General features: G+C 41.6%; 1 protein-coding gene across 3 annotated transcripts; it reads left to right on the top strand.

Moving 5' to 3' along the window:
• Positions 1-229: 229 nt before the first annotated feature.
• LOC106562106 (aryl hydrocarbon receptor nuclear translocator-like protein 1) lies at positions 230-17,416 on the top strand. Of its 3 annotated transcripts, XM_014126697.2 has the most exons (19): positions 230-340; positions 4,091-4,174; positions 7,633-7,701; positions 8,246-8,390; positions 8,762-8,782; positions 9,899-9,961; positions 10,127-10,284; positions 10,435-10,514; positions 10,630-10,722; positions 11,131-11,248; positions 11,696-11,845; positions 12,032-12,278; positions 14,776-14,882; positions 15,157-15,307; positions 15,726-15,808; positions 15,978-16,086; positions 16,252-16,345; positions 16,550-16,643; positions 16,745-17,416. In XM_014126697.2, the coding sequence occupies exons 3-19, from the start codon at positions 7,689-7,691 to the stop codon at positions 16,900-16,902; spliced, it is 1,884 nt and encodes a 627-aa protein (XP_013982172.1). In that variant the 5' UTR covers positions 230-340; positions 4,091-4,174; positions 7,633-7,688; the 3' UTR covers positions 16,903-17,416. The 3 variants fall into 3 exon arrangements, with proteins under 3 accessions (XP_013982172.1, XP_013982173.1, XP_013982174.1); XM_014126698.2 differs by lacking the exons at positions 230-340; positions 4,091-4,174 and adding an exon at positions 5,737-6,367; XM_014126699.2 differs by lacking the exons at positions 230-340; positions 4,091-4,174; positions 7,633-7,701 and adding an exon at positions 8,117-8,136.
• The last annotated feature ends 333 nt before the right edge of the window (positions 17,417-17,749 follow it).

The raw sequence follows: 17,749 nt of genomic DNA, 5'->3' as shown, positions 1-17,749 counted from the left end.
CTGCCCACATGTGTTGTGATACAATATATATTCCTGCTGGCTGTATTCTATTTTGCCATTGGCTGAATCGTTGCGTTATTCTGTAGCTTCCTTTGACGCTTCATGTCATTTCATTGGATATAGCCCATATTGTCTTCCCCATGTTCATTGGTCCATAAATGGCAACGAGTTATTCTATTTGCTAGAAGCTCAATACCTTGATCTCGAAAGCACCCAATTGGTTCATAAACTGGGTTAGTGGTGCAACGATCATCACAGGAGGAGGAAAGTAGGTCAGTGTATTCCAACTGCCTACCACTGTTCCTATCCGCATCAGTACACATGTGCTGCCTTTCCACACGTAAGTCACATACTTTGTTATATTTTATGTAAAAGGCCCGTAACATGTTTCCTTTATTCAACATTTGGTATACTGTGTGCATTTCTTTACTCGTATTATGGTTTCAATTGGCTGTCTAATGCCATTACCGAGGATGTGCAGTCATCGGTTTACAGGGTAACTTTTAAAGGCAAACAGTGTAATTTAATGTCGTAAGAAAAAAAACGCGATTTGTAGGTGTCTAACCTAATTTAAACATCTGGAATGTCCGTTTGTAATTTTATTTGATTGGGAGGCTATCTTTTTCGATTTGTACATTGCGTGATTTGTCTGAACTTCCCTACCACGGCTCGGATTAAACGAGGTCATAGCTATGTTGCATAAATCTACTAGTGACGGGCAGTTGATTACCTGTTACAATAATTTGCCTTTTATAGTCCTATATAGTTATCCTTTAATTAACAGAAACAATGATTCTCCTCTATATGAGCAATCCAAGGCAGGTGTTGGGCTGATATTGATACAATGTAATGAAAACATTCTGTTCTGTTTCAGATTATATCAAATCAATGTGACAGTCACTGACAGGTTTCTTTCCATTTGTAAACGATTTGCAGTCCATTAGGACGGTATGTTTCATTATTTAATGACCGTTGTCATGAGGCCTATGTGCTCCACACATCCTAGTGCAGAATAGTCTAATAATAGCCATGTATTTCTATCAAGCGTAACAAATAAAATTTTGTTCAATTTGAGCAAATCCCTCTGCTCATAAAAGTACACCATCAATTGCAGAATTTTGTAAAAAAGAAAGAAAAGAAAAGATAAACAATCTATATATGTGAAAGTTATATGTTGGACAAGCTATTTATAAAAATAGTCTCAATATGCTGTCTATTCCTGAGTAACAAATGGCTACAGTACACCATGTCCAGGGAATGCACATCCAAATTGTTCACTTTTAAAAGGACATTTCTCTGCTATTCTTAAAATCTGAAACAGCTATTCCTGAAAAAGTCGACAAGTGTATCAGTAATGTGACAGTAATAACATAGATGATGCTACATGGTTTTAATTTAACATAATATGCCATGAAGGTAAATAGAGGTCAGTGGGGTCAGAGGAAATTCAATTGTGATTGCGTTGTCTTTACTAACTCATTGATGGACAGCAGTAAAATAAGTCAGGTCTTGTTTTTGTTTTATGAAGTATTTACCTATCAGTACTGCACATTAACACGGGAAAGTGGATTTTATTGGCTACTTCACCAAATTTTGGTAATCGTCCTTTACTTTAGCGAGTTGCATCATGTCACATTACAGTATGTGTGGCGCTGGATTGTTTCCACTGGAGCTGTGCAACTCGCAGTAGCTTTTATGTTGGGGACCCAAAATTACACACTTCTTGATTTTCACTTCTATTCGGAAGTCTCTCACTCTTTCTTCATGTTGCCCTCATCCCAATAGCCAACTTTAGGTTTCAACGGAGGGATTCAACAGCAAGCAAGGCATCGAATTTGAACACCCTCCTACAGTGTATATGACCATAACCTGACCATATTCACCTGCCCTACCAGTATGATGCTCCTCTCAGTGTTTTCACTGAGCTTTCGCTAAGCCTACAGTAGCTCTCAAAGAACATGTAAAGTTGCTTTTTGCCAGTCAGGAATGCTTGAAGCCAACAGCAAATTTGCAGAAAGAGCAGGATATGCCGAGGGAGAAATCTGACCTTGAAATTCTGTACATGTACAGTTGAAGTCTGAAGTTTACATACACCTTAGCCAAATACATTTAACTCAGTTTTTCACAATATCTGACATTTAATCCTAGTAAAAATTCCCTGTTTTATGTCAGTTAGGATCACCACTTTATTTTATTATTATTATTATTATTATTTATTTTAGCTTTTTTTTCTTTCATCACATTCCCAGTGGGTCAGAAGTTTACATACACTCAATTAGTATTTGGTAGCATTGCCTTTAAATTGTTTAACTTGGGTTAAACGTTTTGGGTAGCCTTCCACAAGCTTCCCACAATAAGTTGGGTGGATTTTGGCCCATTCCTCCTGACAGAGCTGGTGTAACTGAGTCAGGTTTGTAGGCCTTCTTCTCGTCTGGCCCCGTAGCCTTGTGAATGTTGACCTGTTTAAAGGTCTTACTCACGTCGGCTACGGAGACGTTGATCACACAGTCATCCGGAACAGCTGATGCTCTCATGCATGCCTCAGTGTTGCTTGCCTCAAAGCGAGCATAGAAGTGATTTAGCTCATCTGGTAGGCTCGTGTCACTAGGCAGCTCGTGGCTGTGCTTCCCTTTGTAGTCTGTAATAGTTTGCAAGCCCTGCTACATAAGACGAGCATCTTAGCCGGTGTAGTACGATTCAATCTTAGCCCTGTATTGACGCTTTGCCTGTTTGATGATTCGTCGGAGGGTAGTGCAGGATTTCTTATAAGCTTCCGGGTTAGAGTCCTGCACCATGAAAGCGGCAGCTCTACCCTTTAGCTCAGTGCAAATGTTGCCTGTAATCCATGGCTTCTGGTTGGGGTATGTACGTACAGTCACTGTGGGGGCAATGTCCTCGATGCACTTACTGATGAAGCCAGTGACTGATGTGGTGTACTCCTCAATGCCATCGGAGAATCCCAGAACATGTTCCAGTCTGTGATAGCAGACTGGAACATGATCCCTGCTGATGATCCCTGCTTTAGGTGTTAGAGGAAGGTTCATGTCACTTAACCCACCTAAGCCAATCATTTGAAGCAATAGGTTTTCTCAACCAATAATAGAGTAAAAATACAGTAATAATAATTCACAAAGTCAAAGGATGACAAGCGTAGTAGGCTGGGTAGAGCTATAGCTGCCACCTAAGCCTAGAGCTGAACGGTCAGAAATGTAGTTTTTTGTTAGACTATTGTGAATGGTTGTCCAGCTGTCTGCTTTGCCCTTTCCCTGAGGCACACACAATGCTCGTTAATCTCTGTTGCTGATTTTTTTAGACCCAAAATGGTCTCAATCCCCTTGAGTTGTGCATGTGTTTTGTCCATTCTGCTGACATGCTTGATATTTTCCTCTGGAGTTGTTTATGAGAGTAGCTGAGATCAGCTATAGGTGTAAACATTCCAAATTAAAAGAAGGCATTGCTGTTATCAATGTACTCCAATGATGATATGAGCAGGAAGGTTAAAAGTCGAAACAGAAAGTTGTTCTGTTTATGGTGTGGATAAGTGTGCATGTGTGTCACTGACCTATATATAAGGGGTGTGTGTGTGGAGCCATTAGAGCACATGCTAAAAGGAAGGAGAAGTGGTCTCTTTTGTATACATCTCCCCATGGAGCCGTGATAGTATGGGAAACATAAACATAAATGGGCCTAGCAGTTCTGTTTCTAATTACAGGAATCACATCAGGGACTGGGCTGTCTGTTGTCCATAGTATACTGTGTGGCATTCAAAATGTAGTACTTTGTGCAGAACTGATGCAGTATGATTAGTCTTATAGGCATGATATTTAGCATGGCAGTGGCGATCCCATTGCTAATACACCCTGTTGGGGCTTGGCATAGAGGAGAGTCTGTGGCCATCTCCTCTACTCCCACTATCTCCAGATCACCTCCCATCTGTCGCCCATCTGAGTTTTCTCAACAAGCCACTTAATCAGAGCACCACTCGCTCTTACATCATAGGCCTAGATGAGTCGCCACTCCCAGCTGGCCAGTGTGTTTTACACTGTGACCTGACCTCTTGTCCTACCTGATCCCTCTCTTTCCTTTCCAGGTACTGTGCCTGTCGATGGATCTGTGAGAAAAAGCCCAGCTCTGACATAAGGAGGCCAGTCCACTTCCTGCACCACTCATCCAGGTATGTGGACGCACATGGTTCTGTGTGATTTCATAAGAATTGACAGCTGCTCTGAAGTGAGTTCACGACCTTCATTTGAAGTGAATCACCAATGACATTTGTGACGCACGGCTTCATGCTGTTTCACTTCAAAATGGCCACATGAGCAGTTGGCGGGTAGAACAGTTAGGGGTGAAGTAAGTTATGATCGCAGTCAGTCAGTCATACATAAACACAGTCATGCGTGAGGGTGGTTTTCTCACAGCTATCTGTGTTTCATCAATATTGTTTTCTTGCATCTTATTAACTTGAACTGGAGTCTTATTTCTGCTTTTTTAACATGTCTTCTAACCATCTATTCTACCAAAGCTTTAACATCTCCTTCTGTCTATCTTTCTATTTTGGCTCTTAGAATGCTCTGTTCTGAGTAAAGGAGCCTACTGAGAATCGGACAGCTTGACTTACATAGCACACGTAGGCCATGTCATTACAGGAGCCAAGCCTGAGCTTTCCAGGATGGCACACAACAGAAGGGAATTACAGACTGCCTTACAGCGCTAGGATAATGCTGCTGAGTGCACAGGACACTCTGTTTCATCTGAACGTGACAGAACGATGAGATCACGTCAGGGGAGTGGCTTAAATAGGAACACAACAGTGACATAGCATTAAGAACATTATGAAAGGGAGAAGTTCTTGCAGGGCAGACAGTATCATAGTGCTGTGTAAGCTAACCATGCGTATCCAGCTGAGCTGACACACTGTACATTCACCCTGACCCTGTTACCCGTGGTTCTGCTTCTTCCCTGCTTCTCCTCATCTGATCAAGGTTTTTGTTTCCGCACAGATTAAATATAAACCTTTTTTTGTCACGTAGATACCATAAAGGTCATGTGCATTAAAACATTTGAAATGATCAGAATCCAGCTTAGTGATCTTCTAGCGTTGTAAAATGGATGGTGTTGAGTGTTACTGAATATGTGAATGCCATGGAGATGGTAAAATGATACTAAAGTATTTTCATTAGACTGATGAGCAGTGGAGTGGTGGTGTGGGGAGAGGTGTGACCTGCATGCTGTCAGTGGGTTATGTGTAGCGGAAAAGGTTCCCTAATTGGCAAGCATTCAAGAAGTTCCTGCACCACTGTATCCAGGCAACCAGAGATTTGTCACAACTAGCTAAGCTGACCTTAAAGCAGGGTTTCCTTTTTCTCCTTTTTTTGTCAGTACGAGCGAGAGCTTTTGTGTTTGAGTATACACTGAGCATACCAAACATTATGAACACCTTCCTAATATTGAGTTGCACCCCCCCCTTTCCCCCAGAACAGCCTCAGTTTGGACTCTACAAGGTTTCGAAAGCGTTCCACCGGGATGCTGGCCTGTGTTGACTCCAATGCTCACCACAGTTGGTGGTGGATCATTCTTGATACCCACAGGAAACTATTGAACATGAAAACCCAGCAGTGTTGCAGTTCTTGGCAGAAACCGGTGCGCCTGGCACCTACTACCATACCCCGTTCAAAGCTCACCCTCTGAAAGGCACACATACACTATCCATGTCTCAATTGTCTCAAGGCTTAAAAATCATTCTTTAACCTTTTACTCCCCATCTACACTGATTTAAAGTGGAATTAACAAGTGACAATCAATCATAGCTTTCACCTGGATTCACCTGGTAAGTTAATGTCATGGAAAGAGCAGGTGTTTTTAATGTTTTGTACACTCAGTGTAGGTGTTTTAGCCTTCCTTTGGCTTATGTGACAGAATTAACATTTACAAAAAGGCTTATTCTTAGGAGTACTGTTTCATGCAGCTTACAAAAAAACATGTAAAAAAACATAGATGATGAATGGTGAAGCAAGTCCTCTTTGCCCCGTGGATTACATGGTCAGCTCGGATGTCTGTTGTGACATATACCGGACCAGAGTGAAGGGTCAGGTTGTAGTGTAGGTTGTTCACTGGTGACAGTGACAATAACAACGTTCCTGGCTACAGGCAAGACATTATGGGGTGTAATTATGGTTTGGTTCGATGTAATCACACTCTGAAACTGTCACATCATACGGATAGGGAAAAAGAGCAGGGAAAAATAGGTCAGTGGAGAATCTAATTACAATGAAAAGACTTTCAGGCACAGTGGAGCAGAGCATTAGTTCTGGTCTGATTACAGGAGCAGGACAAGCCACAGTGACCTGAGGTGGCTGGGCTTTTTAAGGTAATTTTGTGCAACCTGGTCTCAGAGCATTTCATATTATTCTGTATTTAAATCTGAGACACTCCATTTAGTATGATATGTTAAGTTTCGTATGGTATGTATTCATTTGTGGATGTCCATCACCCATTCGTATGATATGTTCCAAATTACAATTTTTATTATATGTTACAAATTTGTGAAACGTGCAATATGTTACGAATTTTCAAAACGAACAATGTGTTCCGAAATTGCAAAACGCATGATATGTTACAAATTCTAGCAAGGTGGCTAACTTTAGCTAGGCTAGGGGTTAGGGTTAAGGTTAGGGTTAAGTTTAGGAGTTAGGCTAGGGTTAGGGGAAGGGTTAGTTAACATACTAAGTAGTTGCAAAGTAGCAAAAAAATTGTAAGTAGTTGAAAATTTGCTAATTAGCTAAAATTTTAAAGTTGTTGGACAAAACTGACAGTGTAGTTTATTTAGCACTGTATCCAAATGTAAAAATCCATACCGGTATACCTTAAAATATGATATATCGCCCAGCCCTATGTGAGGTTAAGGTCATCTATCGAGGCAAATTGACCAGGATTACAATGTTACAAGGACGTTGTGCAGGAAACTACAAGGAGCACCAAGTGATGGGTTAGCAGAGGAGACTCATTTAATCTATCTAAGTGAGGTTAGGAAAAGGCCATGTTACTGATTGGATTATATAAACAGTGATCAATGCAGATATGGGTTCTTCATGAAATGTGACACCTCTTCCTCTGTAACATTGGCATTGTTTTATCTGAATTAGCCTTTACATTAAGGACTAATCTCACTAAATTATGTCTCTGACTGACACCCAGGTTTATGTTGCATATGCTGCATTATGTTATGGACACTATTCCAAAGCATCCGTTTTTAGTAATCCAAGGTTTTCATTGACGACAAAATCAATTCTACGCACATCATTCTTCTGGTTCATTATTGCTGGAGTTAAAGTGAATGATGCCTCTCAAAGATACTCTTGATTGTTGCCTAAGGGAGAGCGAGAGGCTTGAGCCTCTGCTATAGCTTTCACCTTATGTAAGACCTTATCATTTCTATCTCAAACCATAAAGATATGAATCGGTCCTCTTACATCACCTTTACTGAACGGGCCATCTACGGTATACGTCAGCACAAAGTCCAGGTTATACGGCAGCTGCTCAGGTTCAGAGGGCTTTGTTATATGATGCTGCTGTGGTTTCCTCATGCCTTGTATATAAAGAGGACGTCTGACTCTTCACTGACTTGCCTTTCAGATCTGGGTCACTGCTGGAAAGAAACTGAGTGAGATGTTTTGAGGATAACCGGCCTTATGAATATTTGTGGTGAGTGTCACACCCTCTTTAAAACAACCACCATTTATTTACATTTGTGATCAATTGTCTTTGTCTAGGAATTGAGATTTTTATATCTATAGTTGTCAAGTGTCAGTGTGCAGCGGGTAGGACGGAGTCAGGCTCAGGACACAGAACTGAGTAAAAACGTACTTTACTCGAATAAATCACAAACTAATTCCATACAGGGAAAACAATCCAGCTCGACACAGAAGAGCGACCACTTAACAAAGAACAAACACGCACAAAACCATGTGGGAACCAGAAGGTTAAATAGGGAATAAATTATAACGTAATGGAAACCAGGTGTGTACAATCAAGACAAAACAAATGGACAAAGAAACGTAGATCGGTGGCGGCTAGAAGGCCGGCGACGCCGACCGCTGAACGCCGCCCGAACAAGGAGAGGCACCAACTTCGGCGAAAGTCGTGACAATAGTGTTCTTTCATAGAAGTCGCTTTCACGTCAACTGACCTTTTGTTGTGTGTTATGGAGAACAATAAGTGCTGAAATCAGTGTGTTTTCTCTCTAAAGGGGATCTAATGGCAGACCAAAGAATGGACATTTCCTCCACGATGAACGAGTTCATGTCTCCCGGCTCCACTGATCTAATCAGCTCGATCGGCACACCCGGCATGGACTACACACGCAAGAGAAAAAGCAGCACCACAGACTACCAGTAAGCCTGACTTCAAAACTGCTTCTAGATTTTGTCCTACTTGCCACCTGAAGATAGTACATGTGCCAATCATCTTTATTATATTAATGTCACGTTAGTTCTGGTTTAGTGAGATCACATTTTTACGTTTGTCATTTATGCCATTTTCTGACAGATGTGTATGTTTGCATGGCAGCTTTTTGATTAACTATATGGAAATATTTTCTTACTGTGTGTCAAAGGTTTCCACTTAAAGTTGACAAGATATCTACCTACCTAGAAATGAACAACCAATTAGGAACAAATGGTAGCATAACCTTGATTTAGATTAGATCAGAATAATCGGTATACTTCATTTGAATTGTAATATACGAACTTCCTTGCTTTCACAGAATTGATGACTTTTCTTTTGAGTAAGTATCAAATCTAATTATGAATGTTAAAGTACATTTGTAGTAAAGGAGCCAATCCCGTGTCTGATTAGTTGGCCCTCTGTGATCCTTGTTTGGTCGGGATTGGCCTCTTCTTTGATCAAACCATACAAACTGTTCTAGCGTTTACCCCTAGAAATAGAGGTTAGACACTGTGTTCTCCATATCAGTTAGATGTTGTGAAATTCCTCATCCCTAATTTAGGTCAATCAAAATGAATGCACTATGGTGATCAGCACCCTGAGAGTGACTGGTCAGTTAGTATGTACAGTATGGATCGCTGTGAATATGGGAGAGCCAGGTATGCTATAGTGTAGATTTGAATAGCTAGAATTAGGATAAGCATCAAAGCACGAAGGGGTGCAGCAGTAACAATCTTGCAGCACCAAGACAGTATTACAGTTGTGTTATAAAAATGTATTTGCTGGTATTTAGTTTGATCAGGCCTTCGTTTAATAGAGAGGGCACCCTGATTTTATGTATGATACATTATATTGTTGTCTGTAGCTCATTCACTAAAGGCACAGATTTGTTTTTACCTGCCTTAGTGAGACTTAAGACAACAACTCTGTGTGAATACCTTTGGGTCAATTTTGTTGAGCCAGTCATATTTGAAATAATCTTTATTTGAGGCTGGTGAATGCTATTATAGTATGGAGTCGACCAGTCTTGACTTGGCACAGGATGTGTAATGGGTCATGGCTTAATTTCTCTTTTGTGGTTTGTGAAAGGACAGTAAGGCTGAGTGGGGTGACAGAGTAGGAGTTGAGCTGTGAACAATATCAGAGGCACAAGGTCTTTCGCCTGAATCCACACTAAGAAAGGTCTCAAAGAAACCAGGTTCATAATTCTGTAGGGACATTTCTAATAACTATTCATTTAGCTTCTACCAAAGATGGTAAGAAATGTTGATGCTTCATGTGAATGAAAGGCTCTCCATGTTTTTTTAAATTATAAACATTTCAAATGACTCCTCACTTTAGTGTTTTGCTAAATTCATACTTACATTGCATACTGTAACATCATTATTTAATATTTGCTGTAAAATAATTGTTTTACTGTATTTCTTTGTACTAATGTTATTGCTTCTCCTCAAAGGGATAGCATGGACACAGACAATGATAGACTTGGTGATCATCAAGGCCGGATTAAAAATGCCAGGTAACCAGATGTTTCTATCTCCCGTAGGATGACATAAAAATCAATGGAATATAAATCTTTGTGTTTACATTAGAATTTAGTCATGTTTCTGTAAATGCAGGCAGACTATGGATGTGTTGATTCGTTTGTCTGTGTTAAATGCTCTTTGCATTGTTTGGATGGCAGGGAGGCCCACAGTCAGATTGAGAAGAGACGCAGGGACAAGATGAACAGCTTCATAGACGAGCTGGCTGCACTAGTGCCTACATGCAACGCTATGTCCCGTAAACTGGACAAACTAACAGTCCTGCGCATGGCTGTCCAGCACATGAAGACCTTAAGAGGTGAGGCGAGAAGGATTTTAATAGGACTGCTGCCAGAACAGTACAGTGATGACAACCACCACCATGCAGCTGATTAATAAAGTACATCAGAGAAATACAAATGACATATTTATTCAGTTGTTTTACATATGAGCTTTTTCTGAATCACAGGGGCTGCTAACCCCTACACTGAAGCTATCTACAAACCAGCCTTCCTGTCAGACGACGAACTGAAGCACTTAATACTGAGGGTGGGTGTCCTTACCTCCATAGACTGTATGGTGTCCTCAGAGTGTGTTTCATGATGAGTATGCATGTGACTCAGTATTTGGCTCTCATCTCTCCCTCTCCCTCTCCTCTCCACAGGCATCTGATGGCTTTCTGTTTGTTGTTGGCTGCGATCGAGGGAAGATACTGTTTGTTTCGGAGACAGTCTACAAAATCCTAAACTTCAGCCAAGTACGTCCTCTCCAATATGTGGCTGTTTTTTTCCATTAAATGGTGGTACTGTAGTCATTTTTACCCTCATGATCTATCCTGATGACATGAATATAACATTTATTTATTATTATTAACCTGGTATAATTTTACAGACATTTACATTTGATTTGTTTAGCAGACTCTCTAATCCAGAGTGATTTACAGTTAGTGCATTCATCTTAAGATAAGTAGCTTAGACAACTACATATCAGTCAGTACATTTTTCCACAATAAAGTAGCTATCAGCAAAGTCGGTGCTAGTTGGAAAAAGTCAAGTACAAGTGTTAGTTCACGATAGGCAAGTGTGTTAGTTATTTTCTATTTTTTTATGGGCCTCATTTATGTAACGTGGTCTTATCTTACGGAACTCTCTCCCTCTCTGTGCAGAATGACCTGATTGGCCAGAGCCTGTTTGATTACCTGCATCCTAAAGACATTGCCAAAGTCAAGGAGCAGCTGTCCTCGTCAGACACGGCACCACGGGAGCGCCTCATCGATTCCAAAAGTAATGCACCCTGGCCTCTAGTTACCAGCCTTTCTTATAGTGCCCGGGGGGTGGAGAACAAGGAAAGCAGAGACACAGTGTATCTGATAGAGCAGACTATAATCAGTGTCATCAGCCTGCTGTCCCCTACACAGCTAGCACAGCTAGCACAGTGACACAACCCTCAATGTATCCCCCTGTACCGTGTGTTCCTCATTATTTAAATGTCAGAAGCTAAATATAGCGTAGTGCTATTTTTACATTAAGCCATGCTGGGTTTAGGGTAAAAATAAACAGTCAAACAGTTTCTGTAAATTCAGCAAAAAAAATTGTAATAGCAAATTATGTATTGTAGCTTTATTTGCCAGAGTAGAACTTGACTACAGTATATATTTATAAAGGATCATGGGTGATACTGTTCCTGTTGTTGCAGCATAAATGAAATGCTATGTTGTGTCTGGTCCTCAGCTGGCCTTCCAGTAAAGACAGACATCACCCCCGGCACATCCAGACTTTGCTCTGGAGCCAGGCGATCCTTCTTCTGCAGGATGAAGTGCAATCGGCCCCTCATCAAAATGGAGGACAAGGACTTTCCTTCCACCTGCTCCAAGAAGAAAGGTACTTTAGCCTCCTATCTTTTCCCTACGTGACCTGCTCAAGGGTGTTTTTTCATCTCCTGTGATTCATTTTAGTTAACAGTTCATTTGGTTTCGTACCAATAGACTACTTACTCATTGATGTCAGTGATAGCTCCAGAGTAGAACTGAGATGATGATGATGATGATACATTCCCTATATCCGCAGCTGACCGTAAGAGCTTCTGCACAATACACAGTACTGGCTACCTGAAGAGCTGGCCGCCCACCAAGATGGGTCTGGATGACGACAATGAACCAGACAACGAGGGCTGTAACCTCAGTTGTCTGGTGGCCATTGGACGGCTGCATCCCCACATTGTCCCTCAGCCAATGAACAATGAGATCCGTGTCAAGCCCACTGAGTATGTCTCGCGCCATGCCATCGACGGGAAGTTTGTCTTTGTTGATCAGAGGTGAGAGATGTTTTATGGCATGCAGGCAAACATAGAAACATGTAGCAAAGGACGTGCCAGTTGGCCCCTACACAGTGATGTCCTGACACCTGGCTGGACCTCGTGGGCAGTCCAGAGCTGGATTTACTGTGGAGTGACAGCTTATGTGTGAGTGAGGTTTTTGTCAGTCCAAATATAGCATCAGCAACATGTTCCAGATGGAGGTGTAATGGAGGCTCAGAGGGCAGACAGGATTTAGAGTAGATATGTTGACAAAAAATACTCCACTGCCCCCTGACAAAACGATCCCATAACCTCGCCGCGTCACTAATACTGTTCGGTACGTTCGGTACAGATAATGTCACTGGGTGCAATTTGATTGTCATAGGGCTGGGCAACATGGACAAAATATATCACAATATTTGTAAAGCAATTGACCGTATTTGACGGTATTTTATGTTTTGGAATAATAAAAGTATTTTTTTCTGAGTCATTCATAACCCTAGGGTAGCAACACATAAATTATTAGTGATTTCAATGTGGCTTTCTCCCTTTATACTATTCAATCCAAACCAAAATGATTTTCAGCATTTTCATCTATTTCTGCTTATCCTGCACTTTTATTAATATTTCCACATGGTGCCACTCAGCATGATATTGGCAAAAAATATATATCTAGCTAGCCAACATATTCTTTACCATCCTACTGTTCTAGATGACTGTTGGGAATATACTAGTAGACAAGGCAGTGGTTTTGGTTGGACAGTTGGAAAGCTTGCTGATGAGAGTGGTTGGAGGGAGTTTGAGGTTGGCCCTTCTGTGGTGATAGGGGATGGTCCTCCATGGTTACTCCCAGATCCTGTTGTTGATCTAACCTTGGTAGAAAAAAGGAATGATTGGTCAAATGTCAGTGATATAGGGAAACTGGTTCACAATTACATTGGTAGAAGTTGTTGAATTTGATGTGCAGATATGTAGAAGACTAAACTGTCAGCATATTCAGTTGAACTGTTGGCAATAGTAGTTGCCCTCTAGTGGGTGGAGGACGTACAACCTGTCAGAATGATAGTATGCTCAGATTCCCTGTTTGTATTGAATAGTTTATCGTCTGGCAAATATAATAGGAGTGACCTACTATTGGGGGTATTATTGCTATTATGGCGAATTGAGAGACTGGTTGTAGTAGTTAGATTCTGCTGGGACCCAGCCCATTCGGTTGTGGAAGGGAATGAAATTGTAGACCAGTTGGCCAAAAGAGCTTCAAAACAAGATATAATTGATATTAATGTTCCACTGGGTAGAGGTGAGGCCAAATGTAAGATCAGAGCCATTTTGATAGATGTGTGGCAGAAGAGATGGGACTCTGAGCCCAAGGGTCGGCATTTATATGCCCTCCAAAGAAAGGTCGGTGGACCAAGATTCAAAGGTCAGATTAGGAAGGAAGAGGTAGGTGGTGTTTGCTCGATTGTGCCTATGACAATGTACATTGAACTCGTCATTACATCTGGTTGGCAAGCATGTTTTTATATTGTTGTAAGTATGTTGAAGAGAGGGAAAGATTGAAGTTAAGGTTATTGAGGTTGGGGGGGGATGGGGGTCTTTTAGAAGTTAGTAGGGCTCTTTTTTTATCTTCTCAGAAGTACTGAGTTAGGTAGGAGGATTTAGAAATGTGGAGCTAATGTTGTAAACCGTGAATGACCAAACACTCCAGCATAGTAGGTGGCGGCATGCACCTTTTAACGTTTGTTTGCGGACCCGCCATTATATCGTAGAAGAAGCCAACATATTCATACTTTGCCTATTCCTCTTCCTCTCTGATAAGATACAATTGCACAACATGCTTATCTTGGCTTACACCGGCACCAGGCAGTGTTAGCTAACTAGATAAGTTTGCTCCGACTCTTAGTACATTTAGCCAGCTAAGTAGCGATAAGAATTAACGGCTAACACAAATTATTTTAGCAACACCTTGCTAAGAAAAGACCAACTAGCAAACAGTAGTTTGCAGACAGTAAGGTACACAAACGAATAGAGTAATTATTGGACGCTTGTGGAAAGTAGCATGTCACCAACATCCATCTGACCATGCAGAGTGAACGGGAATAAAGTGCTTGTGACTATGGTCGAGCAACTTCTCTCTTCTTGAGTGACAGGGCAGGGCTTGGTGTGGTTAGCGGCATGCAGCAGCAGGAGAGGGAGAGATGACTCAAGAAGCAAACAGACATTACACACGCCAGAGTTGCGTAATACATTTAACAAACCAAACTTTGAAATACCGTTATAGAAGTTAAAGTAAAAACTGAAACATCAATACCGGTATATAGTCAAATACGGTATACCGCCCAGCCCTAGATTATCATGGCATTGATTATGATCAAGCAAGCAAAGCAGTGGGGAGAATATTATTTTATTTGCATACAATAAAAAAGATGTGGGCTAGACTTATATTAAAAATGTCCTAAATACCACTGGCCTGCTTTGATAGTCAGGACTTGTTTAATACTGTTCTCTTTTGTAGGGCCACTGCTATTTTGGCATATCTACCCCAAGAGTTGCTGGGTACATCGTTTTATGAATACTTTCATCAAGATGACATAGGGCACCTTGCGGAATGTCATAGACAAGGTATGTATCAGATTGAACAAGGACACCAATATAACACCTAAGATCAACGTTTTAGACTGATGCATCCCTGAATCTCAGGCCATACATGAGTAATATTGTAATGTCTGGTAATTTTATCATAAAAAATGTATCGTGCTAAGCCTGTCACATAGCGAGTAGACTGTGATATGAATTAATCTAGAACGTGGCAGGCTACCATTTGGCATGTCACAGAGGCCAAGTGTGCAGATATCATGCCTTATTGAGCTCACCCCCTGGCGGCCTCTGTTCTCAGTGCTCCAGATGAGGGAGAAGATCAATACAAACTGCTACAAGTTCAAAATAAAAGACGGCTCCTTTATCACGCTGAGGAGTCGCTGGTTCAGTTTTATGAACCCTTGGACCAAAGAGGTGGAGTACATTGTCTCCACCAACACTGTCGTCTGGTAAGTAGCTACACACATCGGTTTCTGCTAGGACTTTCTTCCATAGTCCTCATTTAACTAGTCAATGCATAATATTACACTGTATTCATTGTATTAGGGTCATATCCTAATAAAGTCGGATAATAAATGTAAGATTTCAAACAGCTGATTACAATACCTACTGTGTCAAAGTTGTTTTATCACCACCACTATTGTTTCAATATGAAATCAATGTCCAACTCATGTAGTTAACTGGTTTGCCTCGGAAAACAAAGCATGCATTATTGGAACTCTTGCATATTTATTACTGTGTCTTTCTAGAGCTGTTGGGCTATCTATGCAATGGATGTTAATACGCTGCCCAATGAGGTGTGAGGTGATGAGCATGCTCAGTGATGATGCTCACTCTCTCTTCTCTCCCCCTTTCTCTGTCTCACAGCGGCAGCGTGCCTGAAGGATCTGATGGCATCTATCCTCAGCTCGCCGCCTCCCCCCAGAGCATGGATAGTGTACTCACAGACGGTAAGCCTGCCCTCCTGCTGTGCTCTCACACAGCAGTTCACCCGCTTGGATGAAGTGTGACTGTACTTTGATGAGTTGACATAAAAAAAATAGTGCCTACCATGACTGTGACTAAGTAATTGTTTTGTTTTCTGAAATGTGACTGAACTTTTGCGTTTGTTGGTTGCAGGAACCGGGAAGCGGGCCCTTCAGACCGTACCTGGCATCCCCGGTGGCACAAGGGCAGGGGCGGGCAAGATCGGCCGGATAATCGCAGAGGAGGTGATGGAGATCCAGAGGTGAGAGGAACCATGTGGATTGTGTTATGATTGTCTTGTCAAACATAAATTGACATGTCTGTATTGTCATAACTATACCATGGTCATTGACCCCCAGTGCATAATGGAAATGTCTGTGTGACTGAGACTGTATGGGGCTGTCTCCTGCTGTTTTTACTCTTCCAGGATAAGAGGCTCTTCGCCCTCCAGCTGTGGCTCCAGTCCTCACAACTTCACCAGCACTCCACCCCCAGACATGTCGTCCCCAGGGGGAAAGAAGGTAAGAGCTCCCACCTGTCCTTCCCATTCTCCTCCACTTCAACCCCTCCCATCTGGGAGGAAGTCTGCTATTCACTCCACTGCTCATCCATGTGAAGTCAGTAATGAGCTCATCTGGTGGATATTTTTAGTGTCTGTTGGTGGCTCATACTTGAGGATGCAATGGTGATTCCTGAATGTCAATTCTGTCTTGATTCTCTCACAGATACAGAACAGTGGAACGCCAGAACATCCCTCAGCAGGGCTGATACCGGGACCAGACTCCGTAGGCTATCCATACTCCAACAACTCCAATCTAAGTATGTATTTTTCCCCACTCTGAAATCTACTCTTGATTACAGTTAATGAAACTATCCACATAAAATCTTAAATATTTAACCCTTGTCCTTACCCTATTTAGGTGATAACTCTCACATTGGCATTGACATCATGGATGAGCCAGGCTCCAGTAGCCTGAGTAATGACGAGGCAGCCATGGCTGTGATCATGAGCCTTCTGGAGGCAGATGCAGGGCTGGGAGGCCCAGTGGACTTCAGTGACCTGCCCTGGCCACTGTGAGGACTATCAGGCTTAGGCAAGGCCTCCTAAATGAGCTGAACATGGTGGAGTAAGGGCTGGGTGTTACAGTATTCACATTGTGTCAGTTTGTGACCAGTACCAGAGAGCCATATCAACAGGGCTAATGTGACTGTAGCCTCACAGTAAGGCTGAATGCAGGCGGGCCCTGAAAAGGAAGGAATACTAGGCCTGGGATCGGCCATGATGTACAGTCCGCCTCAGTGCGGTTTGGGAAAACTGAAACTGCCTCATTACTCATGTAGTATTATTGTACCAGTTATCTGGGTTTTTCTATGTCCATTCATCCTCACAGACATTGAACCCAGCTCTTTTATAATGGCATTTGTTTGTTTTTTGTGTGTTTTTACACTACAAAAAAACATGTTAATATTTCTAAAGAAAATTGTATCATACATGTTTATTCTAATTTTCTCTAAATATATATGTATGTATGTATATGTAAAAGTGTATTGTCAGCAGTGAATTCTTTTTAAAATAAAACTTCCTCTCTATTGCTTATTTCCATTTTCTAAAATACGAAACAGGGCGGTCTGTATTAAGTTACCATCCAGTGGCATAACACTGCTAAATAAACTGTAGGGATTTTACATTGTTACAATGTGGAAATCCAAGGTACTTTGCTACAATATGTTGAATGTGGGTATACAGTGAGTAATCTGTTTGCTTGCCAACAGTAGATGAAATGACAAAATCAGACAAGTTCCTGTGCCAGAGTTGCTAGGAGACTGGTTGGTATTGTCCACACGACTTGGGATGTTTGCATATTGTGGGGGCACACCATTTCTCATCACCTACTCACCTTCCTGGACCATCTCACTGCCAGCGG

The sequence above is a fragment of the Salmo salar genome, chromosome ssa11, assembly GCF_905237065.1.
Source record: "Salmo salar chromosome ssa11, Ssal_v3.1, whole genome shotgun sequence".
Taxonomy (NCBI): domain Eukaryota; kingdom Metazoa; phylum Chordata; class Actinopteri; order Salmoniformes; family Salmonidae; genus Salmo; species Salmo salar.
Note: the sequence above shows the minus strand (reverse complement) of the source record. Positions and strands in the feature narration are given on the sequence as shown.